The 27,257-nt window shown below is 40.1% G+C and overlaps 1 protein-coding gene across 5 annotated transcripts in view; it reads left to right on the plus strand.

Moving 5' to 3' along the window:
* CFAP20DC (CFAP20 domain containing) overlaps positions 1–27,257 on the plus strand; it is a 265,217-nt gene that overhangs the window by 119,572 nt on the left and 118,388 nt on the right. For all 5 annotated transcript variants that reach the window (XM_032650317.1, XM_032650318.1, XM_032650319.1 and 2 more), the window contains exon 7: positions 13,347–13,484. In XM_032650317.1, coding sequence (XP_032506208.1) covers positions 13,347–13,484 — 138 coding nt within the window. The remainder of the gene's footprint in view (positions 1–13,346; positions 13,485–27,257) is intronic.

Raw genomic sequence — 27,257 nt, forward strand, 5'->3', positions numbered from 1 at the left:
TAAGATTGAGGAGTGACAACTGACTTAAAAGAGCAGAGAAAGCTGAAACTTTTAGGTTTTCAGAGAGATTTACCAGTAAGATTCATAACATAGAACCTCAGGGAGGATAAAGACTTGGCTGTCCTAGGAGAGGGTTCAATATGATGGCATAGGAAGATACTGAACTCACCTCCTTCCACAGACACAACAAATCTACAACCACATATGGAGTAATTGTCTCAGAAAGGACCTGAAAACAGGATGAATAGAGTCTCCACAACAAAGGGTTAAAGGACAGCATCAAGACAGGTAGGAGAGGCAGAGATAAGTCTGCGCAAGGGAAAAAAACCACACCCCAGCCACAGCAATCCACAAATGGGAGCGATCACAAGGTTATGGATCTTTTCCCTGAGGAGAAGGATATTTGAGCTTCACATCAGGCACCCCAACCACTAGGTCCTACACAGGAGAGACAAGACCTCAAAACACCTGGCTTTGAAAACCAGTGGGGAATATGTCCAGGAAAACTATAGAACTGCAGGGATCAGAAACCCACTCTTAAAGGGCTCACATGCAGACCCAACAGACCCAAAAACCAGTTGACCCACAGGACACAAACACCAATTGAAAAGCACATGGATCATAGGTGAAGGGGTCCTACTTACTAATCTCGAAGCGTCTGCTGGAGAGGCAAGAACCAGTTGGGACACTCTCGCAGGACTGAAACACTCCCAGGAAAACCCACGTCCCCTGCATCGGCAGGCGGACTCTCAACCAATGCGCCACCAGGGAAGCCCTAATCTGCCAATTTTTGATTCACTTTGCAATCTTGGGCTAGTTTGTAATGTCAGTGCTGGCAAGCACCATTTTGGAATTCTCCCTCTAATCTATTATGCCAGTGGGCCCACCCTGCTGGGAACCCCACCCTTAGGGCTGTGCCTTGGCTGGGCACTGCAGCCAGTCTAGGGAACAGCCCCACCCACCAGTGTACCACCGCAACTCCAAAACTAGAAGGCACACACAGCCCACATAGGGAGGCAGCCATTGAATGCTTGGCTCTGGTGGCCAAGCAGGATTGTGCTTCTGAGACCCACAGGACATGTCCTAAATAAGACCACTCCTTCAAGACTGGGAGAGATAGCTGATTCACCTGATACATAGAAACAAACAGAGAATAAAGCAAAATAAGGAGACAGAGGAATATGTTCCAATTGAAAGAATAAGATAAAACCTCAGAAAAAGAAAAAAATGAAATAGAGATAAGAAGTCTCCTGACAAAGAGTTCAATGATGATCATAAAGTTGCTTATCAAACTTGGAAAAAGAATGAATCAACACAGTGAGGACTTCAACAAAGAGAAAGTATAAGAAAGTACCAAAGAGAAGTAATAACTGAACTGAAAAATACACTAGAGGGGTTCAACAGCAGACTGGATGAGATAGCAGAATGAATCAGTAAGCTTAAGACAAAGCAATGAAAATCACTCAGACCGACCAGCAAAATGAGAAGAAAATTTTAAAAGTGAAGATACCTTAAGGGACCTTTGGAACAACATCAAGTGAAATAACATTTGCATTATAGGGATCCCAGAAGGAGAAGAGAGAAAGAGCCAAAACAATTATTTGAAGAAATAGTGGCTGAAAACTTCCCTAATATGGGGAAAGAAATAGACATCCAGGTCCAGGAAGCATAGAGTTCCAAATAAGATGAACCCAAAGAGACACACACACCAAGACACATTATAATTAAAATAGTAAAAGTTAAGGGTAAAGAGAGAATCCTAAAAGCAGCAAGAGAAAAAGAACTCGTTACATACTAAAGCACACAAGGCTCTTAGCAGATTTTTTTAGCATAAACTGTACAGGCCAGAAGAGAGTGGCTTGGCATATTCAAAGTGCTAAAAAGAAAAAAAGTCCAACCGAGAAGTCTTAACAAGGTTATCATTCAGAATTGAAGGAGAGAGTAAGAGTTTCCAAGATAAACAAAAGCTAAAGGAATTCATCAACACTAAGCCAGCCCTACAAGAAATATCAAAGGGACTTCTTTAAGCTCAATAAAAAATAGCACTAATTAATAATAAGAAAATGTATGAAAGTGAAAGTCTCACTAAGAAAAGGTAGATATATAATAAAGGTAGTTGATCAATCACTTATAAAGCAAGCATGAAGATTAAAGGACCAAAATAGTAAAATTACAATCATTAGTTAAGGGAAGCATACAAAAAGATGTCATCAAAAGTACAAAACATGGGGCTTCCCTGGTGGCGCAGTGGTTGAGAGTCCGCCTGCCGATGCAGGGGACACAGGTTCGTGCCCCAGTCCCGGAGGATCCCACATGCCGCAGAGCAGCTGGGCCCGTGAGCCATGGCCGCTGAGCCTGCGCGTCCGGAGCCTGTGCTCCGCAATGGGAGAGGCCACAACAGTGAGAGGCCTGCGTACCGCAAAAAAAAAAAAAAAAAAGTACAAAACACAGGGAGCGGTAGTAAAAAGATAAAGCTGTGGAATGTGTTCAAAATTAAGTTGCCACCAACTTAAAACTGGCTACAGTTTACATAAGATGCTGTATGTGAACCTCACAGTAACCACACACACAAAAACTTTATAGCAAATACACAAAAGAAAATGAGAAATGAATCTAAACATAGCACTAAAGAAAACCTTTGAGACACAAAGGAAGAGAGAAAGAGAAGAAGAAAGAAACAGAGAGGAACTACAATAAGAGCCATCTTCTCAATAAACACAGAAAAAGCATTTGATAAAATTCAACATTTATTTATGATAAAGACTCTCAACAAAGTGGGTGTGGAGGAAACTACCTCAACCTAATAAAGACCATGTATGACAAGCCCACACCTAACATCACACTCAACAGTGAAAAGATGTAATCTTTTCCTCTAAGATTAAGAACAAGACAAGGATGCCCACTCTCACCACTTTTATTCAACATAGTATTGGAAGTCCTATCAAGACCAGTTAGGCAAGGAAAAGAAATAAAAGGCATCCAGATTGGAAAGGAATAAGTTAAACTGTCACTATTTGTGGAAGACATGATATGATATATAGAAAACCCTAGGGGCTTCCCTGGTGGCGCAGTGGTTGAGAGTCCGCCTGCCGATGTAGGGGACACGGGTTCGTGCCCCGGTCTGGGAAGATCCCACATGCCGTGGAGCAGCTGGACCTGTGAGCCATGGCCGCTGAACCTGCGCGTCCGGAGCCTGTGTTCCACAATGGGAGAGGCCACAGCAGTGAGAGGCCTGCGTACCGCAAAAAAAAAAAAAGAAAACCCTAAAGACTTCTCCGGAAAAAATGGTGGAATGAATTTAGTAAAGTCACAAGAAACAAAATCAATATGCAGAAATTTGTGGCATTTCTATACACTAATAATGATCTGTCAGAAAGAGAAATTAAGGAAACAGTCCCTTTTTACAGTTGCATCAAAAGGAATAAAGCACCTATTAATAAATTTAACCAAGGAGGTAAGATATCTGAATACTAAAAACTATAAGACACTGATGAAAGAAATTAGAGAAGACACAAATAAATGGAAAGATATTCTGTGCTCATGGATTGGAAGAATTAATATTGTTAAAAAGTTCATACTACCCAAAGCAATCTGAAGATTCAGTGCAATCCTTATCAAAATTTCAATAGCATATTTCACAGAACTAGACCAAATAATTCTAAAATTTGTATGGAACCACGGAAGATTTCAAATAACCAGGACAAACTTGAGAAAGAAGAACAAAGCTGGAGGTATCATGCTTCTTGATTTCAAGCTCGACTACAAAGCTCTAGTAATCAAAACAGTATGGTACTACCATAAGAACAGATACACAGATCAATGAAGCAGAATTGAGAGCCCAGAAATAAACACACACATATGTGGACAATTAATTTACAACAAAGGAGCAAAGAACATACAGTGGAGAAAGGATAGTCTCTTCAGTGAATGGTGCTGGGAAAACTGGATAGCCACATGCAAAATGTAAGTAGACCACTATTTTACACCATACATTAAAGTTAACTCAAATGGATTAAAGACTTGAATGTAAGACTTGAATCCATAAAATTCCCAGAAGAAAACATAGTACCCTCATTGACATTGTTCTTAGTGATGTTTTTGTGGAACTGACTCCAAAGGCAAGGGAAACAAAAGCAAAAATAAACAAATGGAACTACATCAAGCTAACAAGCTTCTGCACAGCAAAGGAAATCATCATCGAAATAAAAGGCACCCTACTGAACAGGAGGAGTTATTTGCAAATCATATATCCCGTAAGTGGTTAATATCCAAAATACATAAAGAATACAGACAAGGGACTTCCCTGGTGTTGCAGTGGTTAAGAATCCGCCTGCCAGTGCAGGGGACACAGGTTCGATCCCTGGTCCAGGAAGATCCCACATACCGTGGAGCATCTAAGCCTGTGTGCCACAGTACTGAGCCTGTGCTCTGGAGCCCACAGCCACAACTACTGAGCCCACACACCCTAGAGCCCGTGTGCCACAACTACTGAGCCTGCATGCTGCAATTACTGAAGCCTACATGCCTAGAGCCTGTGCTCTGCAACAAGAGAAGCCACCACAAGGGAAAGCCCACACAGCACAATGAAGAAACAACACAGCCAAAAAAAAAAAAAAAAAAGAATACAGACAACAAAAACAAACCTGACTAAAAAATGGGCAGAGGGTCTGAATAAACATTTTTCCAAAGAAGACATACAGATGGCCAACAGGCACATGAAAAGATGTTCACTAATTATTAGGGAAATGCAAATCAAAACAACAATGAGATATCACCTCAGATCTCTAAGATTGACTGCTATCAAAAAGACAAGAAATAACAAATGCTGGAAAGGATGTGGAGAAAAAGGAACCCTCATACACTGTTGGTGGGACTGTAAATCAGTGAAGCCACTATGGAGAACAGCATGGAGAGTCCTCAAATAATTAAGAAGAGAACTACCATATGATCCAGATATTTCACTTCTGGGTACTTATCTGAAGAAAACAAAAACGTTAAGATGTATGCACCCCTATGTTCATTGCAGCATTATTTACAATAGCCAAGATATGGAAACAGCCTAAGTGTCTATTGATGGATGAATAAATAAAGATGTTGTGGTATATAAACACAGTGGAATTCTACTCAGCCACAAAAAAAGAACAAAATCTTGCAACAACTGGATGAACCTTGAAGGTATTATGCTAAGTGAAATAAGTCAGATGGAGAAAGACAAATACTGTATGATTTCACTTATATGGGGAATCTAAAAAAACAAAACAAATGAGCAAACAAAATAAAACAAAAATAAACTCCTAGTTACAGAGATCAGATTGTAATTACCAGAAGGGAAGAGTTTGGGGGAGTGGGCAAAATGGGTGAAGGGGGTCAACTCTGTGGTGAAGGGGGTAACTAGACTTGTGGTAGTGATCACTTTATAGTGTATACAGATGTCAAATTATAATGTGGTACCCTTGAAACATATCTTTTTTTTTAAAATAAACTATAACAATATTAACACAGCTATCATGTTAAAAAAAAAAAAAAAGGAACTGTCAGCCCTAGGTACTGCTATAGGCAGGGATAAAGGGTATGGCTAAAAACAGGTAGATTGGTTAGAATTCTGTATCGGTTGCTATAAGACCCCAGATCCCCTCTCCAACTCCATATAACCATGCAACAGGACCTTTATCCTCTAGAGACACTAAGTAGAGTGCCTGAACTCAGGTACATCGAATATATGGTAGATAGACACCAAAACTAATAGGAAGAAGTAAATAGATAAGTTAGGAATAGATACATGTTTTTCTCAGAGTTAAGAAAATATATTGCATCTATAAAATAATAATTTTTCCTGCTTTACTCCAGTAAACATTTTATTGAAGTATATTATATTATGAACTTTTATATACATATAGAAACATTTATAAATTGTAGGCATACAGCATGAGGAATTACCATAAAGTGAGCACATTTGTTAACCACCACCCAGATCAAGAAATAGAACATTATAAGCAGCCTAGAAGCCCTCTTTATGTCCCATCCCAATCATAGTCATCTTCCTTCTTCTGAGAGGTAACTCTGTCCTTACCTCTAACACCACATATTAATTTTACCTATTTTTGAACTTTATATAAATGGAATCATATGGTACATACTCTTCCATAAATACATTCTTCCCAGTACACATAGAGATTCATTTATGTTGGTGCTGATCTTCAGTACTGTATAGTATGCCATTGTATGTATATTCCACAATTAATTTTTCCATTTTAGGCTATTTCCAGTAGTGCTGCTTGATTCATTCTACATTTCTCTTGGAGCATCTATGTAGGCATTTCTTTGGCTATTTAGTAAGGAGCTGAATGAATACATACTTTAACATGCTTAATTTCAGTTATTTTTTTGATTCTAGAATTTTATTACATTCTTTTTTATAGTTTCCATTCCTCAACTGAAATCCTTTATTTTGTTATCTAATTCCTGAAATATATTAATCAGAGTTATTTTTAAAGGCCATGGCTCATAATTCCAATACGTGACTCTCCTGTGGGTCTGTTTCTATTGCCTGTTTTAGTCTTGGTGTTGTCTCTCCTGGTATGCCTGGTAAGTTTCAAGTGAATGCTGCACACTTGAAATCAAAAACTATAGAGTTATTTTTAGACTTTGTCTTGTATTGTCTTCCTCTGGAGATGTAAAACCAAAAATATAAAATAAAAAGGAAGACGTTCAAAAAACTGAAAATAGGATGGAAATGTTAAGAATATTAGTAGTACAAGAGGTTAACCATCAGAGTAATAGGATTCCAAAATGAGAGACTAGAGAAAACAGAAATGATGAAATATAAGATTTCCCAAAATTGAAGGCCAGATATTTTCAGTAGACATAACTCATCAAAAAAAAGACTCACTATTGTGTAATTTCAGAACAGGAGGGAAAAAAAAAAAGATCCTTTAAGCTTCCAGGATTTTTTAAAATACATACAGTGGTTATATACAAAGGGTTACAAATAAAAATGATGTCTGACTTTATACAGCAATCTTAAATGGTAGAAGACCTTGAAACTATATCTTCAGAAGCCAAAGGGAAATTATTTAGAAAAATTATTATTTAGAATTCTACACCCATCCAGTCTATCAATTAAATAAGTATAGAATGAAGATATTAGCAGACATGCAAGGTCTCAAAAATTTATTTACATCCTTTCTCAGAAAAGATCCAGAAGACATTCTCCACAAAAATTAAGGAATAAATCAAGAAAAAGGCATATAGGGGACCCTATAAGAAACAGAAGATTTCATCCAATAGAAAAGCAAAGCAAATTTTCAGAATTATGGTTAAAGGAATTCAAGGCATGACACTTACAAAACACATGGAGAGAACAGTCAGTCCATATTTTCGCAGAAAAAAATGGGGCTTCCAGGAGGAAAGTCTTCAGGAAAAGAATGTATCTGATAGAGTATGGTGTGTTTGAACAAAATCAATTGTGATTTTACAGTGCTGATGGGGAGTTTGGAAAGAATTAATGTGAGGAATGTAGCAAAACCCATGACAAAACAAAACAGTGATCAACTACAAGGGGAAAAAAATGCACAAGAAAAGATATGTAATCATAGTATATCATGTGGCTAAGATATGCACAACATTTTTTTAACATGTTTATTGGAGTATAATTGCTTTACAATGGTGTGTTAGTTTCTGCTGTATAACAGAGTGAATCAGCTCTACGTATACATATATCTCCATATCTCCTCCCTCTTGCGTATCCCTCCCACCCTCCCTATCCCACCCCTCTAGGTGGTCACAAGCACTGAGCTGATCTCCCTGTGCTATGCAGCTGCTTCCCACTAGCTATCTCTTTTACACTTGGTAGTGTATATATGTCCTTGCTACTCTCTCACTTTGTCCCAGCTTACCCTTCCCCCTCCCCGTGTCCTCAAGTCCACATTCTATGCCTGCATCTTTATTCCTGTCCTGCCCCGAGGTTCTTCAGAACCTTTTTTTTTTTTAGGTTCCATATATATGTGTTAGCATACGGTATTTGTTTTCCACTTTCTGACTTACTTCACTCTGTATGACAGGCTCTAGGTCCACCCACCTCACTACAAATAACTCAATTTCGTTCCTTTTTATGGATGAGTAATATTCCATTGTATATATGTGCCACATTTTCTTTATCTATTCATCTGTCGATGGACGCTTAGGTTGCTTCCATGTCAAAAAGACAACCCTCAGAATGGGAGAAAATATTTGTAAACAAAGCAATTTATAAAGGATTAATCTCCAAAATATACAAGCAGCTCATGCAGCTCAATATCAAAAACACAAACAACCTCATCCAAAAATGGGCAGAAGACCTAAATAGACATTTCTCCAAAGAATATATACAGATTGCCAACAAACACATGAAAGGATGCTCAGCATCACTACTCATTAGAGAAATGCAAATCAGAACTACAATGAGGTATCACCTCACACCAGTCAGAATGGCCATCATCAAAAAATCCACAACACTTTTTTAAACAGATTTATTTTTTAGAGAATTTTTAGATTCACAGCCAAATTGAGTGGAAAGGACAGAGGGTTTCCACGTGCTCCTTGTTCCCACGCGTGCAGTCTCCCCATCTATGACAACCCATACCAAAGTGGTACATTCCTTACACTTGAACCTACACTGACACATCATTGTCACCCAATGTCCATAGTTTACATTAGGGTTCACTCAGTGTTGTACATTCTGTGGGTTTTGACAAATGAATAATGACATGTATCCACAATTATAGCATCATACAGAATAGTTTCATTGCCCTAAACGTCTTCTGTGCTCTACCTGTTCATCCTTCCCTCCACATTAGTGCCTGGCAACCATTGATCTTTGTACTGTCTCCATAGTTTTGGCTTTTCCAGAATGTCACATAGTTGGAATCATGTAGCATGTAGCTTTCAGAATGACTTTTTCACTTAGTAATATACATTTAAGGTTCCTGCATGTCTCTTCATAGTTTTATAGCCCATTTCATTTTAGTGCTGAATAATATTCCATTGTCTGGATGTACCACAGTTTACTTATCCATTCATCTCCTGAAGGATATATTGGTTGCTTCCACATTTTGGCAATTATAAATAAAACTGCTATAAACATTCTTGTGTAGGTTTTCAGTATGGACATAAATTTTCAACTCATTTGGGTCAATACCAAGGAGCACGTTGCTGGTTCATATGTTAAGAGTATGTTTAGTTTTGTAAGAAACTGGCAAACTGTCTTCCAAAGCAGCTATAACATTTTATATTCCACCAGAAATGAATGAGAGTCCCTGTTGTTCCACATCCTTGCCCGCATTTGGTGTTGTCAGTGTTTTGGATTACTGCCACTCTAAGATGTACAATGGCATGATTTTTTTACACAGTCTTAATAATTAAAACACTGAATAATAACTTATCCCCAAATTATGTAAAATCATGTTTGGGGGATGTGGGGAAGAAAGAGAGGAGAGGAGGTATTATAGTGGTTTAATAATGCTGAATTTTCTTTTTCCAAAATAGGAAATCAGAGATATCATCTAAAACGATTAAGTGCAGAAATGGCAATATAAAGCTACCATTTATAAATACAGAAGTAAATACCAGAAGATTTAGCACATATAAATGAAAGGCTTGGAAATAGTTGCCTCTGCTTTGCAGGACTGGTGGATGTGTGAGGTGGGAGGGCAGCAGTTAGGGCATGATGGTATGATGTTTTTTTTCTCATAATTTTATAGTACTACTTGAATTTTTTAAAATATATTTATTTATTTATTTTTGGCTGCATTGGGTCTCCGTTGCTGCGCACGGGCTTTTCTCTAGTTGTGGAGAGTGGGGGCTACTCTTCGTTGCGGTGCGTGGGCTTCTCATTGCAGTGGCTTCTCTTGTTGCGGAGCATGGGCTCTAGGCGCGCCGGCTTCAGTAGTTGTGGCACATGGGCCCAGTAGTTGTGGCTCGCGGGCTCTAGAGCACAGGCTCAGTAGTTGTGGCATACGGGCTTAGTTGCTTCACGGCATGTGGAATCTTCCCAGACCAGGGCTCGGACCCATATCCCCTGCATAGGCAGGCAGATTCTTAACCACTGCACCACCAGGGAAGTCCCGTACTACCTGAATTTTTGAACAATATATGTGTATTTTGTTTGCTAAGTAGATTTTAAGTGAATGGATAATCTATAAATATTCCCAAAGAACAAGATTTGGCGTAATTTCTTTCATGTTTTCAGAAGGCCTGAAAAGAAGCCTTGTGAATGTGGCATCTCAGATCACCTGAAAGGCTCTGAACAGACTTGGGGAAGTATGCTGTGCTTCAGGGTACTGTGGAGTATAACCCCATTTATCTGCCAGTATTTAACCTTATACAAATACTGACCCTATCTCTGTGCTTCAGTTTCCTCATTAGTAACATGAGGATAATAATTGTTCCCTTGTTAGATAACTACTATTACTATAGTCTCAGTGAAAGTATAATGTATGTAAATCAAGTACATCTTGGAGAACTTAAATTGATATTGTAGAGCCTAAAGATTTCGATTAATATTTCCACAGTCTATTGCTTTGATCATGTACTAAGTTTGTGGTTTTGTTTGAGTTTTGAATACCTCTGTGCTTTGTTTGCTCAATAATTACTGTAAGGTTGTGGTAAAGATACAATCAAATACAAAATATATATGAAAAGACATAAACTATAATATAGTGTGTAGATGCTAAACATTCGTTTGCCTTCTACACATCAGGCACTGGGAAGAGCACAGCCCCTGCTTCAAGGAGCTCAGGGTCTCACAGGGAAACTTACATGTATGTGTAATTTATAGTACCTGGTGGAAGTTTGTCTAATGGGCTTGACAGACAGTGAGGGAAGAGGCTGGAGCACTGACCATTTACTGGAGAGAGCCACTTGGTGGGGCGCTTGGATTTCACAGATCTGTCAGGTTAAGAAAAACTTGAAGACTAGCATAGTAATGACACCTTTTGAATTTGCCAAATCAGTGCATTAAAACAAGCAAACAAATAAGAAAAGCTTCAGTTATTCTGATTGTTTCACTAAATGCAAGGACATTTACACATACACACGTGAGAAGTTCTAAATTTCAGAACAAAGTCTCACATTTTCACCACAGACCAGTGAATATGACTTCGTGGATCAGTATCTATCTATATACCAGTGTCTGGTCTATAGTTACCTAGAGAAATAAACTTTCCAAGCTGCCTGCTAAAATAAAAACCAAAATTTTCCAAGTTATGAAAGTGGACGATGAGAAGATAAAGCATTTCAGGCAGAAGAAAGAGCATATATATATATAAAGGCCTGGCATTATGAAAGGTTCCGATGTGTTCAAGGAACGGGGAGTTCAGTATGGTACATGGCAGAGGTGGGGGGTATGGTGTAATATAATATTGCATTATTAGGCTTCATACTTTGGGTGACATAAAAATGTAGAACAGGCTCCTGTCCTCAGAGTTCACTGTATAATTATAGACAATAGAAAAGTTAACAATATAAGAGTTCATTCTGAAGACAGATAAAAAAGGACAAAGGATTACACAGTATGGGGCAAACTGAGTGTCCGTGGTCAAGGAGGTTGGCAGCAGAAGTAATAATCGTGATGATGATGATGATAGAAGCAGTGGCTGTTATAAGCACTTTACATATATGAAGTTAGATTAGATTAATATTTATAACAACTCTACAAGACGGATAGTATTACTATCCCCATTTTATAGATAGGGAAACAGAGGCACAGAGAAGTCAGGATATGTGCCCAGTGTCACATAACTGCTAAGTAGTAGAGGCAGGATTTAAACCCTGGCAGTCGGACTCTAGAATTTACACTCCTAATTACTACAGCACACTGCCTCTCATGGAAGGATAGAAAAGAGGGAAATTTTTTTAAAGGAAATATACAAGAGGTGTCATGTAATAAAAATTCGAGGATTTGGTAAGTGGCTGTGTTGAAGGTATCTGTATTACAATAAGTGATGAATGTCCCTTTGTCTTTCTTACTGAAAGAGAGGAGTCATTCTATTCTGCAGAAACAGATTACTCAGTCGTAGTGTTGAGACTTTTATCCAAGGAAACTTTTTTTACGTGTTTCTTACATTCCATTCTCAGGTTCAGTTTTAAAATATTATATTAAATGTGTACTTAAGCTCAGTACTGTGTGGTCCTTGGCTTATTTAAACTGCTGCCATTTCACTCTAGGACCTCTCAAACTCACCTAAGCTAGGAAATGTTGCCTAATTCCCTTGCTGTTCTCTGTTACACAGTGGGATATAATAGAAAGTGAGTTATTGGAACCTAAAATGGCAATTAGCCAGTTTTTTAGTTACCCAGAGGAATGACTTATGTTGGACAAGTAGTAAAGCATGCTGATTCAATTTAGTTTATTACTTTTATGGTTCCCAAGGGGACATAGACTGGCATTTGCACGACTGAATTATTGATTAACTTGTATCATTCTGCATTTTTTAAAAAACACAATATATGTGTAGATAGATAAGAGAAAGACAAAGGAGAGAAAAGAGAATAGATGAGAGAAAGGAACAAGTAATGATCCATTAAGCATGAACTTACGCTATGCCAATGACAGTTTTACACATCTCCTGACTCCCCAGTCTCCCCAGTTCATTGTTCTCTCTAAAAGATCAGGACTGGGGAGTATGTGTTCTGTGTTTAGAAATGCAAGAAGAGAAGAATTAAAACTATGATTTAAGACTGAGAGTACTTTGAGGGCATAGACTAGATCTCCACTGTTTTTTTTGGGGGGGGGAAATCTCCACATTTTTATCTCTAGCACATGAGCTGGCACCAGTAACCTGTCATAAATGTTTGATGAATTAATGAAGTAAGGGCTAGCTAATTGTTTGTTCAATTATCTATTCATTTACTGTCTCTATACAGTAAACCTTTATTGGGTGTCTAGCAATGTGAAGAAAACCATCTGTTCAGAGGCCACAGAAAAAATTAGAAATACTGATGCCTTGCCTTGATAGACTCATTGATCAGGAAAGGGCCCTAGAGATATCTAATCCAATGTCTTAATTACACAGATAAGGAAAACAAGGCCCATGGAAATGAGGCATCTTGTGCCAAGGGTACAGAAGGCGGAACTCGACGCCAAGCCTCTGACTGTCCTAGAAAGTGAACATTAAAATTATCATGCTCATTTTACAGATGAGAAAACCAAACCTGTAAGGTTGAGTAACTCATCTGAAGTTATACTCTAAAATGTTTCAATTTAATTGATTTCATTTATGAGATATGTCCATTTCACAGAAATGGCTTACATTTGGGGAATGAATGGTAGTCTTTATCTTCAACTGGATATGGTGTTCCCTTTCCAACAGATGAACCTACAGACATCATTCCACGAAGCTGCCAACTAACGACAGATGTTCCACAAGTCACACAGCTGCTAAACATGACTAAACTCCGCCAGACTGAAATAAAATTTGAAGGTCATCCTCTAAGTTCAGCAGAATCAGGTATGTACTCAAGTATCTAAATTATAAGCATGTTTATTTGTAAGACCAAAAAGGGGTTGGGGGGTGGGGCGTGGAACAGCCTTGTGACAGTGCTTTATAGCTTGAGGTTAAATATTAAGTCACTTTAACATCAACTCAAGTCAGTGATGAGTCATTATTTTAAATTTCTCTTCTAGCAACTAAAATATCTTCTCGATTTTTACACGATAAGTCAAACATCCTGGGTTGTTCCTCTCTATTTCCTGTATGCTTCCACACCCTGCCAGTTATACCTCCCAAACGTCTCTCAGATCTGATCCTATTGCTACTTTCATTGTTCAGGTTCCCCACTGTCACTCACCTCACCCTCCCAGTTAATCTTCACATTGCTCTCAGATTTCTCTTTCTGATAATAGAAATAGAAATGTGATCGTGTCACTCTTTGATTAAAGACTTTTAATACCTTTCCCACTATCTTAAAGACAGAATGAAAAAACCCTTGGGAACTTACACAAAGCCAACCTCCTCTGTTCCAAACTTACTCCACAGTTTCATCTCCAGACCCTTTCTCTCATTTCCCATGTGTTAATTTCTGACCACTCTGGGCTTTCATATGTTTGTATTTTGGGATTACTGTTTCGTTGGCCTAAAATGGCTTCTTTGCCTTTCTGCCTGGAAAAAACTCCAATTCATCTTTCTAGATCCAACTCAAATGCTATGTCTTCTATTCTAACAAGCATTGCTCTCCTCTTTTGATGGCTTTTTTTTGTTTTTTCTTTCTTCCTTTTTTTTTTTTTTTGCAGTACTTTTTAATTAATATGTCTGCATTCCCCAATTAAGTGTGACTTCCTCCAAAATGGCACTGAACCTCATTCTTCTATATCCCTAGCATCTAACACAGTGCTTGCCATATATTAGGCAAGGGGCTGCAAACTCATATTACCACAGAAGCCAGTCAGAAAACATAAATGAGTAGAGTGGGCTGGATGCCTGGATCTTTGACCCAGAGAAACATTTTCTAATTCAACAGTGAGCCCTATTGGGAGTGGAGGGGGGCGGTTAGGGGAGAAGCATGAGATAGTGCTTCAAAGAAGTTGTTTTCTAGTATTAAAACAGTAATATTAACAGCTATGCAAATGATACAATACATGACAGTTGACGCTCAGCCTCTGTGAGAGAGCTGTAGGGAGTGGTGAGAACTACAGCAAAGTGGATTCTCCTTTTCCGTCTAGAAGGGGCACCTGCAATTCAGTTCTAGCCAAGTTTTATCTTGCAAGAACATAGGCCCAGGCTTGCCAGATCTTTCATTCTTTTCAAGAGGACCTCAGTATCCCAGTGTTTATGATAACTCTCCCAATTTTAAAAGTATTGTCTAAACTCTAAAATTTTTTGAAAACACTCTGTGGGCCAAAGACAAAATATGCCAGGGCTGCCAGTTTTCTACCTTTATAATAGACACCCATAACTATTGACCAAATGAATGAATAGTACTTACAAATCAAGAAACCTGTTATTCAGGTGAGTGGTTCTCAACTTCCTATATGTTAGAATCACTTGGGATATTTAGAAAATCACTGATATAGAAAAGAAGGAGAGAAGATGGCAGAAGAGTAAGACGTGGAGATCACCTTCCTCCCCACAAATATATCAGAAATACATCTACATGTGGAACAACTTCTACAGAACACCTACTGAATGCTGGCAGAAGACCTCAGACCTCCCAAAAGGCAAGAAACGCCCCATGTACCTGGGTAGGGCAAAAGAAAACAGAAAAAAACAGAGACAAAAGAATAGGGACGGGACCTGCACCAGTGGGAGGGAGCTGTGAAGGAGGAAAGGTTTCCACACACTAGGAAGCCCCTTCATGGGCGGAGACTGCGGGTGGCGGAGGGGGAAAGCTTCGGAGCTGCAGAGGAGAGCATAGCAACAGGGGTGCGGAAGGCAAAGCGGAGAGATTCCCGCACAGAGGATCGGTGCCGACCGGCACTCACCAGCCCGAGAGGCTTGTCTGCTCACCCATCGGGGTGGGTGGGGCTGGGAGCTGAGGCTCGGACTTCGGTCAGAGCGGTCAGAGCGCAGGGAGATGACTGGGGTTGGCTGCGTGAACACAGCTTGCAGGGGGTTACTGCAGCACGGCTAGCCGGGAGGGAGTCCAGGGAAGAGTCTGGACCTGATGAAGAGGCAAGAGACATTTTCTTCCCTCTTTGTTTCCTGGTGCGTGAGGAGAGGGGATTCAGAGCACTGCTTAAAGGAGCTCCAGAGACGGGCGCGAGCCACGGCTAACAGCACGGACCCCAGAGATGGGCATGAGACACTAAAGCTGCTGCTGCCGCCACCAAGAATCCTGTGTGCGAGCACAGGTCACTCTCCACACCCCCTTTCCGGGGAGCCTGTGCATCCCGCCACTGCCAGGGTCCCGGGATCCAGGGACAACTTCCCCGCGAGAACGCACAGCATGCATCAGACTGGTGCAACATGACGCTGGCCTCTGCCGCAGCAGGCTTGCCACAAACTCCATACCCCTCCCTCCCTGGTCTGGGTGAGCCAGAGCCCCCAAAGCAGCTGCTCCTTTAACCCCATCCTGTCTGGGTGAAGAACAGACGCCCTCAGGCGACCTACACGCAGAGGTGGGACCAAATCCAAAGCAGAACCCCGGGAGCTGTGCGAATAAAGAAGAGAAAGGGAAGTCTCTCCCAGCAGCCTCAGGAGCAGCGGATTAAATCTCCATAATCAACTTGATGTACCCTGCATCTGTGGAATACCTGAATGTACAACGAATCTTCCCAAATTGAGGAGGTGGACTTTGGGAGCAGCGATATATATATTTTTTTTTCCCTTCTTCTCTTTTTGTGAGTGTGTATGTGTATGCTTCTGTGTGTGATTTTGTCTCTATAGCTTTGCTTTTACCATTTGTCCTAGGGTTCTGTCTGTCTGGATTTTTTTTTTTTTTTACTATAGTTTTTAGTGCTTATTATCATTGGTGGATTTGTTTTTGGTTTGGTTGCTCTCTTCTTTCCTTTTTTTTTTAATTACTTTTTAGAAATTTTTATAATAATTTTTAAATTTAATAATTTTTTTTATTTTATTTTATCTTCTTCTTTCTTTCTTTCTTTTTTTCTCCCTTTTATTCTAAGATGTGTGGATGACAGGCTCTTGGTTTTCTAGCCAGGTGTCAGGGCTGTGCCTCTGAGGTGGGATACCCAAGTTCAGGGCACTGGTCCACAAGAGATATCCCAGCTCCACGTAATATCAAACAGCAAAAATCTCCCAGAGATCTCCATCTCAACGCCAAGACCCAGCTCCACTCAACAACCAGCAAGCTACAGTGCTGGACACCCTATGCCAAACAACTAGCAAGGCAGGAACACAACCCCACCCATTAGCAGAGAGGCTGCCTAAAATCATAATAAGGCCACAGACACCCCAAAACACACCACCAGATGTGGACCTGCCCACTAGAAAGACAAGATCCAGCCTCATTCACCAGAACACAGGCACTAGTCCCCTCCACCAGGAAGCCTACACAACCCACTGAACCAACCTTACCACTGGGGGCAGACACCAAAAACAACGGGAACTACAAACCTGCAGCCTGTGTAAAGGAGACCCCAAACACAGTAAGGTAAGCAAAATGAGAAGACAAAGAAACACACAGCAGATGAAGGAGCAAGGTAAAAGCCCACCAGACCTAACAAATAAAGAGGAAATAGGCAGTTTACGTGAAAAAGAATTCAGAGTACTGAGAGTAAAGATGATCCAAAGTCTTGGAAATAGAGTGGAAAAAATATAAGAAACGTTTAACAAGGACCTAGAAGAACTAAAGAGCAAACAAACAGTGATGAACAACACAATACATGAAAGGTAAAATTATCTAGAAGGGATCAATAGCAGAATAACTGAGGCAGAAGAACGGATAAGTGACCTAGAAGATAAAATAGTGGAAATAACTACTGCAGAGAAGAATAAAGAAAAAAAATGTAAAGAATTGAGGACAGTCTGAGAGACCTCTGGGACAACATTAAACGTACCAACATTAGCATTATAGGGGTCCCAGAAGAAGAAGAGAAAAAGAAAGGGACTGAGAAAATATTTCAAGAGATTATAGTTGAAAACTTCCCTAATATGGGAAAACAAATAGTTAATCAAGTCCAGGAAGCAGAGGGAGTCCCATACAGGATAAATCCAAGGGGAAAAACGCCAAGACACATATTAAACTATCAAAAATTAAATACAAAGAAAAAATATTAAAAGCAGCAAGGGAAAAACAACAAATAACATACAAGACAGTCCCCACAAGGTTACAGCTGATCTTGCAGCAGGAACTCTCCATGCCAGAAGGGAGTGGCAGGACATATTTAAAGTGATGAAGGGCAAAAACCTACAACCAAGATTTTGCTACCCAGCAAGGATCTCATTCAGACTTGGTGGAGAAATTAAAACCTTTACAGACAAGCAAAAGCTGAGAGAATTCAGCACCACCAAACCAGCTTTACAACAAATGCTAAAGGAACTTCCCAAGGCAGGAAACACAAAAGAAGGAAAAGACCTACAATAACAAACCCCAAATAATTAAGAAAATGGTAATAGGAACATACATATCGATAACTACCTTAAATGTAAATGGATTAAATACTCCAACCAAAAGACATAGACTGGCTGAATGGAAACAAAAACAAGACCCGTATATATGCTGTCTACAAGAGACCCACTTCAGACCGTGGGACACATACAGACTGAAGTGAGGGGATGGAAAAAGATATTCCACATAAATGGAAGTCAAAGAAAACTGGAGTAGCAATTCTCATATCAGACAAAATAAGACTTTAAAACAAAGACTATTACAAGAAACAAAGGCGGACACTACATAATGATCAAGGGATCAATCCAAGAAGGAGATATAACAATTGTAAATATTTATGCATCCAACATAGGAGCACCTCAATATATAAGGCAAATGCTAAACAGCCATAAAAGGGGAAATCGACAGTAACACAATCATAGTAGGGGACTTTAACACCGCACTTTCACCAGTGGACATATCATGCAAAATGAAAATAAGGAAACACAAGCTTTAAATGACACGTTAAACAAGATGGACTTAATTGATATTTATAGGACATTCCATCCCAAAACAACAGAATACACATTGTTCTCAAGGGCTCATGGAACATTCCACAGGATAGATCTTATCTTGGGTCACAAATCAAGCCTTGGTAAATTTAAGAAAATTGAAATCCTACCAAGTATCTCCTCCGAGCACTATGCTATGAGACTAGATATCAATTACAGGAAAAAGACTAAAAAAAATACAAACACGTGGAGGCTAAACAATACACTACTTAATGACCAAGAGATCACTGAAGAAATCAAAGAGGAAATCAAAAAATACCTAGAAACAAATGACAGTGAAAACACGACAACCCAAGACCTATGGGATACAGAAAAACAGTTCTAAGAGGGAAGTTTATAGCACTACAGTCCTACCTTAAGAAACAAGAAACATCTCAAATAAACAACCTAACCTTACACGTAAAACAATTAGAGAAAGAAGAACAAAAAAAACCCCGAGTTATTAGAAGAAATCATAAAGATCAGATCAGAAATAAATGAAAAAGAACTGAAGGAAACGACAGCAAAGATCAATAAAACTAAAAGCTGGTTCTTTGAGAAGATAAACAATTGATAAACCATTAGCAAGACTCATCAAGAAGAAAAAGAAGAAGAATCAAATCAATAGAATTAGAAATGAAAAAGGAGAAGTAACAACTGACACTGCAGAAATACAAAGGATCATGAGAGATTACTACAAGCAACTCTGTGCCAATAAAGTGGACAATCTGGAAGAAATGGACAAATTCTTAGACATGCACAACCTGCCAAGACTGAACCAGGAAGAAACAGAAAATATGAACAGACCAATCACAAGCACTGAAATTGAAACTATGATTAAAAATCTTACAACAAACAAAAGCCCGGGACCAGATGGCTTCACAGGCGAATTCTATCAAACATTTAGAGAAGAGCTAACACCCATCCTTCTCAAACTCTTACAAAATATAACAGAGGGAGGAACACTCCCAAACTCATTCAACGAGGCCACCATCACCCTGATACCAAAACCAGTCAAAGATGTCAGAAAGAAAGAAAACTACGGCCAGTATCACTGATGAACATAGATGCAAAAATCTTCAACAAAATACTCGCAAACAGAATCCAACCGCACATTAAAAGGATCATACACCATGATCAAGTGGAGTTTATCCCAGGAATGCAAGGATTCTTCAATATATGCAGATGAATCAGTGTGATACACCATATTAACAAATTGAAGGAGAAAAACCATATGATCATCCCAATAGATGCAGAAAAAGCTTTCAACAAAATTCAACACCCATTTATGATAAAAATCCTGCAGAAAGTAGGCATAGAGGGAGCTTACCTCAACCTAATAAAGGCCATATATGACAAACCCACAGCCAACATCTCGTCCTCAATGGTGAAAAACTGAAACCATTTCCACTAAGACCAGGAATAAGACAAGGTTGCCCACTCTCACCACTATTATTCAACATAGTTTTGGAAGTTTTAGCCACATTAATCAGAGAAGAAAAAGAAATAAAAGGAATCCAAATCAGAAAAGAAGAAGTAAAGCTGTCACTGTTTGCAGATGACTTGATGCTATACATAGAAAATCCTAAAGATGCTACCAGAAAACTTCTAGAGCTAATCAATGAATTTGGTAATGTAGCAGGATACAAAATTAATGCACAGAAATCTCTTGCATTCCTATACACTAATGATGAAAACTCTGAAAATGAAATTAAGAAAACACTCCCGCTTGGACCTTGAAGATGGCGGAAGAGTAAGACGCGGAGATCGCCTTCCTCCCCACGGATACACCAGAAATACATCCACACGTGGAACAACTCCTACAGAACTCCTACTGAAGGCTGGCAGAAGACCTCAGACCTCCCAAAAGGCAAGAAACTCCCCACGTAACTGGGTAGGGCAAAAGAAAAAACAGAGACAAAAGAATAAGGACGGCACCTGCACCAGTGGGAGGGAGCTGTGAAGGAGGAAAAGTTTCCACACACTAGGAAGCCCCTCCGCGGGCGGAGACTGCGGGAGGCAGAGGGGGGAGTTTCGGGACCGCGGAGTAGTGCACAGCGACGGGTGCGGAGGGCAAAGCGGGGAGATTCCTGCACAGACGATCGGTGCCGACCGGCACTCACCAACCCGAGAGGCTTGCTGCTCACCCACCGGGGCGGGCGGGGCTGCGAGCTGAGGCTCGGGTTTTGGTTTTGGACGGAGCTCAGGGAGAGGACTGGGGTTGGCGGCTTGAACATAGCCTGAAGGGGTTAGTGCACCACGACTAGCCGGGAGGGAGTTCGGGGAAAAGCCTGCACCGGCCGAAGAGGCAAGAGACTTTTTCTTCCCTCTTTGTCTCCTGGTGCGCGAGGAGAGGGGTTTAAGAGCGCTGCTTAAAGGAACTCCAGAGACGGGCGCGAGCCGCGGCTAAAAGCGCGAACCCCAGAGACGGGCGCGAGCCGCGGCTGAGGGCGCGAGCCCCCGAGACGGGCGCGAGCCGCGGCTGAAAGCGCAAACCCCAGAGACGGGCGCGAGCCGCGGCTAAAACCGCGGACCCCAGAGACGGGCGGGAGACGCTAAGGCTGCTGCTGCCGCCACCAAGGGGCCTGTGTGCGAGCACAGGTCACTCTCCACACCCCTCTTCCGCGGAGCCTGTGCAGCCCGCCACTGCCAGGTTCCCGGGATCCAGGGACAACTTCCCCGGGACAGCGCACGGCGGGCCTCAGGCTGGTGCAACGTCACGCCGGCCTCTGCCGCAACGTCACGCTGCCTCTGCCGCCGCAGGCCGGCCCCGCACGCAGTGCCCCTCCTTCCCCCATCCCCCAACCCCCGGCCTGAGTGAGCCGGAGGCCCCGAATCAGCGGCTCCTTTAACCCCGTCCTGTCTGAGCGAAAAAAACAGACGCCCTCCAGCGACCTACACGCAGAGGCAGGGCCAAATCCAAAGCTGAGCTCCTGTGAGCTGTGAAAACAAAGAAGAGAAAGGGAAATCTCTCCCAGCAGCCACAGAAGCAGCGGATTAAAGCTCCACAATCAACTTGATATACCCTGCATCTGTGGAATACCTGAATAGACAAGGAATGATCCCAAATTGAAGAGGTGGAATTTAGGAGCGAAATCTATGATTTTTTTCCCTTTTCCTCTTTTTGTGAAGGTGTACGTGTATGCTCCTGTGTGACATCTAGTCTGTATACTCTAGCTTCCACCATTTGTCCTAGGGCTCTATCCGTCCATGACTTTTTTTTTAAAAATTCTTTTTCTTAATAATTAAGTTTAATTGTAATAACTTTATTATACTTTACCTTCGTTCTTTCTTTCTTTCCTTCCTTCCCTCCCTCCTTTAGACAACGAATCACCCCAAATTGAGGAGGTGGTCTCAGGGAGCAGGATTTATGATTTTTCCCCCTTTACCTCTTTTTGTGAAGGTGTATGTGTATGCTTCTGTGTAAGATTTTCTCTGTATAGCTTTGCTTCCAACATTTGTCCTAAGGTTCTATCCGTCCCTTTTTTTTTTTTCTAAATATTTTTTAATTCAATAACTATATTATACTTTATTTTATTTTTACTGTATCATCTTTCTTTCTGTCTTTTTTTCCTTCTTTCCCTCCTTCCTTCCTTCCTTCCTCCCTCCCTCCCTCCCTCCTTTCTTTCCTTCTTTGCTTCTTTCTTCCTTCCTTCCTTTCCTCCTTTCCTTCTTTCTTTCCTCATACTTCTACTAATTCTCTCTACTTTTTCTCCCTTTTATTCTGAGCCGTGTGGATGAAAGGCTCTTGGTGCTCCAGCCAGGAGTCAGGGCTCTGCCTCTGAGGTAGGAGAGCCAACTTCAGGTCACTGGTCAACAAGAGACCTCCCAGCTCCACATAATATTAAACAGCGGAAATCTCCCAGAGACCTCCATCTTAACACCAGCACCCAGCTTCACTCAACGGCCAGCAAGCCACAGTGCTGGACAACCTATGCCAAACAACTAGCAAAACAGGAACACAACCCCACCCATTAGCAGAGAGGCTGCCTAAAATCATAATAAGGCCACAGATACCCCAAAACACACCACCAGACGTGAACCTGCCCACTAGAGAGACAAGATCCAGCCTCATCCAGCACAACACAGGCACTAGTCCCCTCCACCAGGAAGCCTACACAACCCACTGAAACAACCTTAGCCACTGGAGACAGACATCAAAAACAACGGGAACTACGAACCTGCAGCCTGCAAAAAGGAGACCCCAAACACAGTAAGATAAGCAAAATGAGAAGACAGAAAAACACACAGCAGATGAAGGAGCAAGATAAAAACCCACCAGACCTAACAAATGAAGAGGAAATAGGCAATCTACCTGAAAAAGAATTCAGAATAATGATAGTAAGGATGATCCGAAATCTTGGAAGTAGAATGGACAAAATGCAAGAAACAGTTAACAAGGACCTACAAGAACTAAAGATGAAACAAGCAACGATGAACAATGCAATAAATGAAATTAAAATCACTCTAGATAGGATCAATAGCAGAATAACTGAGGCAGAAGAACGGATAAGTGACCTGGAAGATAAAGTAGTGGAAATAACTACTGCAGAGCAGAATAAAGAAAAAAGAATGAAAAGAACTGAGGACAGTCTCAGAGACCTCTGGGACAACATGAAACGCACCAACATTCGAATTATAGGGGTTCCAGAAGAAGAAGAAAGAAAGAAAGGGACTGAGAAAATATTTGAAGAGATTATAGTTGAAAACTTCCCTAATATGGGAAAGGAAATAGTTAATCAAGTCCAGGAAGCACAGAGGGTCCCATACAGGATAAATACAAGGAGAAACACGCCAAGACACATATTAATCAAACTGTCAAAAATTAAATACAAAGAAAGCATATTAAAAGCAGCAAGGGAAAAACAACAAATAACACACAAGGGAATCCCCATAAGGTTAACAGCGGATCTCTCAGCAGAAACCCTACAAGCCAGAAGGGAGTGGCAGGACATACTGAAAGTGATGAAGGAGAATAGCCTGAAACCAAGACTACTCTACCCAGCAAGGATCTCATTCACATTTGATGGAGAAATTAAAACCTTTACAGACAAGCAAAAGCTGAGAGAGTTCAGCACCACCAAACCAGCTTTACAACAAATGCTAAAGGAACTTCTCTAGACACGAAACACAAGAGAAGGAAATGACCTATAGTAGCGAACCCAAAACAATATATAAAATGGAAATAGGAACATACATATCGATAATTACCTTAAATGTAAATGGACTAAATGCTCCCACCAAAAGACACAGATTGGCTGAATGGATACAAAAACAAGACCCTTATATATGCTGTCTACAAGAGACCCACTTCAGAACTAGAGACACATACAGACTGAAAGTAAGGGGATGGAAAAAGATATTCCATGCAAATGGAAACCAAAAGAAAGCTGGAGTAGCAATTCTCATATCAGACAAAATAGACTTTAAAATAAGGACTATTAAAAGGGACAAAGAAGGACACTACATAATGATCAAGGGATCGATCCAAGAAGAAGATATAACAGTTGTAAATATTTATGCACCCAACATAGGAGCACCTCAATACATAAGGCAAATACTAACAACCATAAAAGGGGAGATCAACAGTAACACATTCATAGTAGGGGACTTTAACACCCCACTTTCACCCATGGACAGATCATCCAAAATGAAAATAAATAAGGAAACACAAGCTTTAAATGATACATTAAACAAGATGGACTTAATTGATATTTATAGGACACTCCATCCAAAAACAACAGAATACACATTTTTCTCAAGTGCTCATGGAACATTCTCCAGGATAGATCATATCTTGGGTCACAAATCAAGCCTTGGTAAATTTAAGAAAACTGAAATTGTATCAAGTATCTTTTCCGACCACAACGCCATGAGACTAGATATCAATTACAGGAAAAGATCTGTAAAAAATACAAACACATGGAGGCTAAACAATACACTACTTAATAATGAAGTGATCACTGAAGAAATCAAAGAGGAAATAAAAAAATACCTAGAAACAAATGACAATGGAGACACAACGACCCAAAACCTATGGGATGCAGCAAAAGCAGTTCTAAGGGGGAAGTTTATAGCAATACAAGCCCACCTTAAGAAGCAGGAAACATCTCGAATAAACAACCTAACCTTGCACCTCAAGCAATTAGAGAAAGAAGAACAAAAAAACCCCAAAGCTAGCAGAAGGAAAGAAATCATAAAAATCAGATCAGAAATAAATGAAAAAGAAATGAAGGAAACAATAGCAAAGATCAATAAAACTAAAAGCTGGTTCTTTGAGAAGATAAACAAAATAGATAAACCACTAGCCAGACTCATCAAGAAAAAAAGGGAGAAGACTCAAATCAATAGAATTAGAAACGAAAAAGGAGAAGTAACAACTGACACTGCAGAAATAAAAAAAATCATGAGAGATTACTACAAGCAACTCTATGCCAATAAAGTGGACAATCTGGAAGAAATGGACAAATTCTTAGACATGCACAACCTGCCAAGACTGAATCAGGAAGAAGTAGAAAATATGAACAGACCAATCACAAGCACTGAAATTGAAACTGTGATTAAAAACCTTCCAACAAACAAAAGCCCAGGACCAGATGGCTTCACAGGTGAATTCTATCAAACGTTTAGAGAAGAGCTAACACCTATCCTTCTCAAACTCTTCCAAAATATAGCAGAGGGAGGAACACTCCCAAATTCCTTCTACGAAGCCACCATCACCTTGATACCAAAACCAGACAAGGATGTCACAAAGAAAGAAAACTACAGGCCAATATCACTGATGAACATAGATGCAAAAATCCTCAACAAAATACTAGCAAACAGAATCCAACAGCACATTAAAAGGATCATACACCATGATCAAGTGGGGTTTATTCCAGGAATGCAAGGATTCTTCAATATACGCAAATCTATCAATGTGATAAACTATATTAACAAATTGAAGGAGAAAAACCATATGATCATCTCAATAGATGCAGAGAAAGCTTTCGACAAAATTCAACACCCATTTATGATAAAAACCCTCCAGAAAGTAGGCATAGAGGGAACTTTCCTAAACATAATAAAAGCCATATATGACAAGCCCACAGCAAACATCATCCTCAATGGTGAAAAACTGAAAGCATTTCCACTAAAATCAGGAACAAGACAAGGTTGCCCACTCTCACCACTATTATTCAACATAGTTTTGGAAGTTTTAGCCACAGCAATCAGAGAAGAAAAGGAAATAAAAGGAATCCAAATCGGAAAAGAAGAAGTAAAGCTGTCACTGTTTGCAGATGACATGATACTATACATAGAGAATCCTAAAGATGCTACCAGAAAACTACTAGAGCTAATCAATGAATTTGGTAAAGTAGCAGGATACAAAATTAATGCACAGAAATCTCTGGCATTCCTATATACTAATGATGAAAAATCTGAAAGTGAAATCAAGAAAACACTCCCATTTACCATTGCAACAAAAAGAATAAAATATCTAGGAATAAACCTACCTAAGGATACGAAAGACCTGTATGCAGAAAATTATAAGACACTGATGAAAGAAATTAAAGATGATACAAATAGATGGAGAGATATACCATGTTCTTGGATGGGAAGAATCAACATTGTGAAAATGACTCTACTACCCAAAGCAATCTACAGATTCAATGCAATCCCTATCAAACTACCACTGGCATTTTTCACAGAACTAGAACAAAAAATTTCGCAATTTGTATGGAAACACAAAAGACCCCGAATAGCCAAAGCAATCTTGAGAACGAAAAAAGGAGCTGGAGGAATAAGGCTCCCTGACTTCAGACTATATTACAAAGCAACAGTAATCAAGACAGTATGGTACTGGCACAAAAACAGAAAGATAGATCAGTGGAACAGGATAGAAAGCCCAGAGATAAACCCACGCACATATGGACACCTTATCTTTGATAAAGGAGGCAGGAATGTACAGTGGAGAAAGGACAGCCTCTTCAATAAATGGTGCTGGGAAAACTGGACAGGTACATGTAAAAGTATGAGATTAGATCACTCCCTAACACCATACACAAAAATAAGCTCAAAATGGATTAAAGACCTAAATGTAAGGCCAGAAACTATCAAACTCTTAGAAGAAAACATAGGAAGAACACTCTATGACATAAATCACAGCAAGATCCTTTCTGACCCACCTCCTAGAGTAATGGAAATAAAAACAAAAATAAACAAATGGGACCTAATGAAACTTCAAAGCTTTTGCACAGCAAAGGAAACCATAACCAAGACCAAAAGACAACCCTCAGAATGGGAGAAAACATTTGCAAATGAAGCAACTGACAAAGGATTAATCTCCAAAATTTACAAGCAGCTCATGCAGCTCAATAACAAAAATACAAACAACCCCATCCAAAAATGGGCAGAAGACCTAAATAGACATTTCTCCAAAGAAGATATACAGAATGCCAACAAACACATGAAAGAATGCTCAACATCATTAATCATTAGAGAAATGCAAATCAAAACTACAATGAGATATCATCTCACACCAGTCAGAATGGCCATCATCAAAAAATCAAGAAACAATAAATGCTGGAGAGGGTGTGGAGAAAAGGGGACACTCTTGCACTGCTGGTGGGAATGTGAATTGGTTCAGCCACTGTGGAGAACAGTATGGAGGTTCCTTAAAAAACTACAAATAGAATTACCATA

This window comes from Phocoena sinus, chromosome 11, assembly GCF_008692025.1.
Source record: "Phocoena sinus isolate mPhoSin1 chromosome 11, mPhoSin1.pri, whole genome shotgun sequence".
Taxonomy (NCBI): domain Eukaryota; kingdom Metazoa; phylum Chordata; class Mammalia; order Artiodactyla; family Phocoenidae; genus Phocoena; species Phocoena sinus.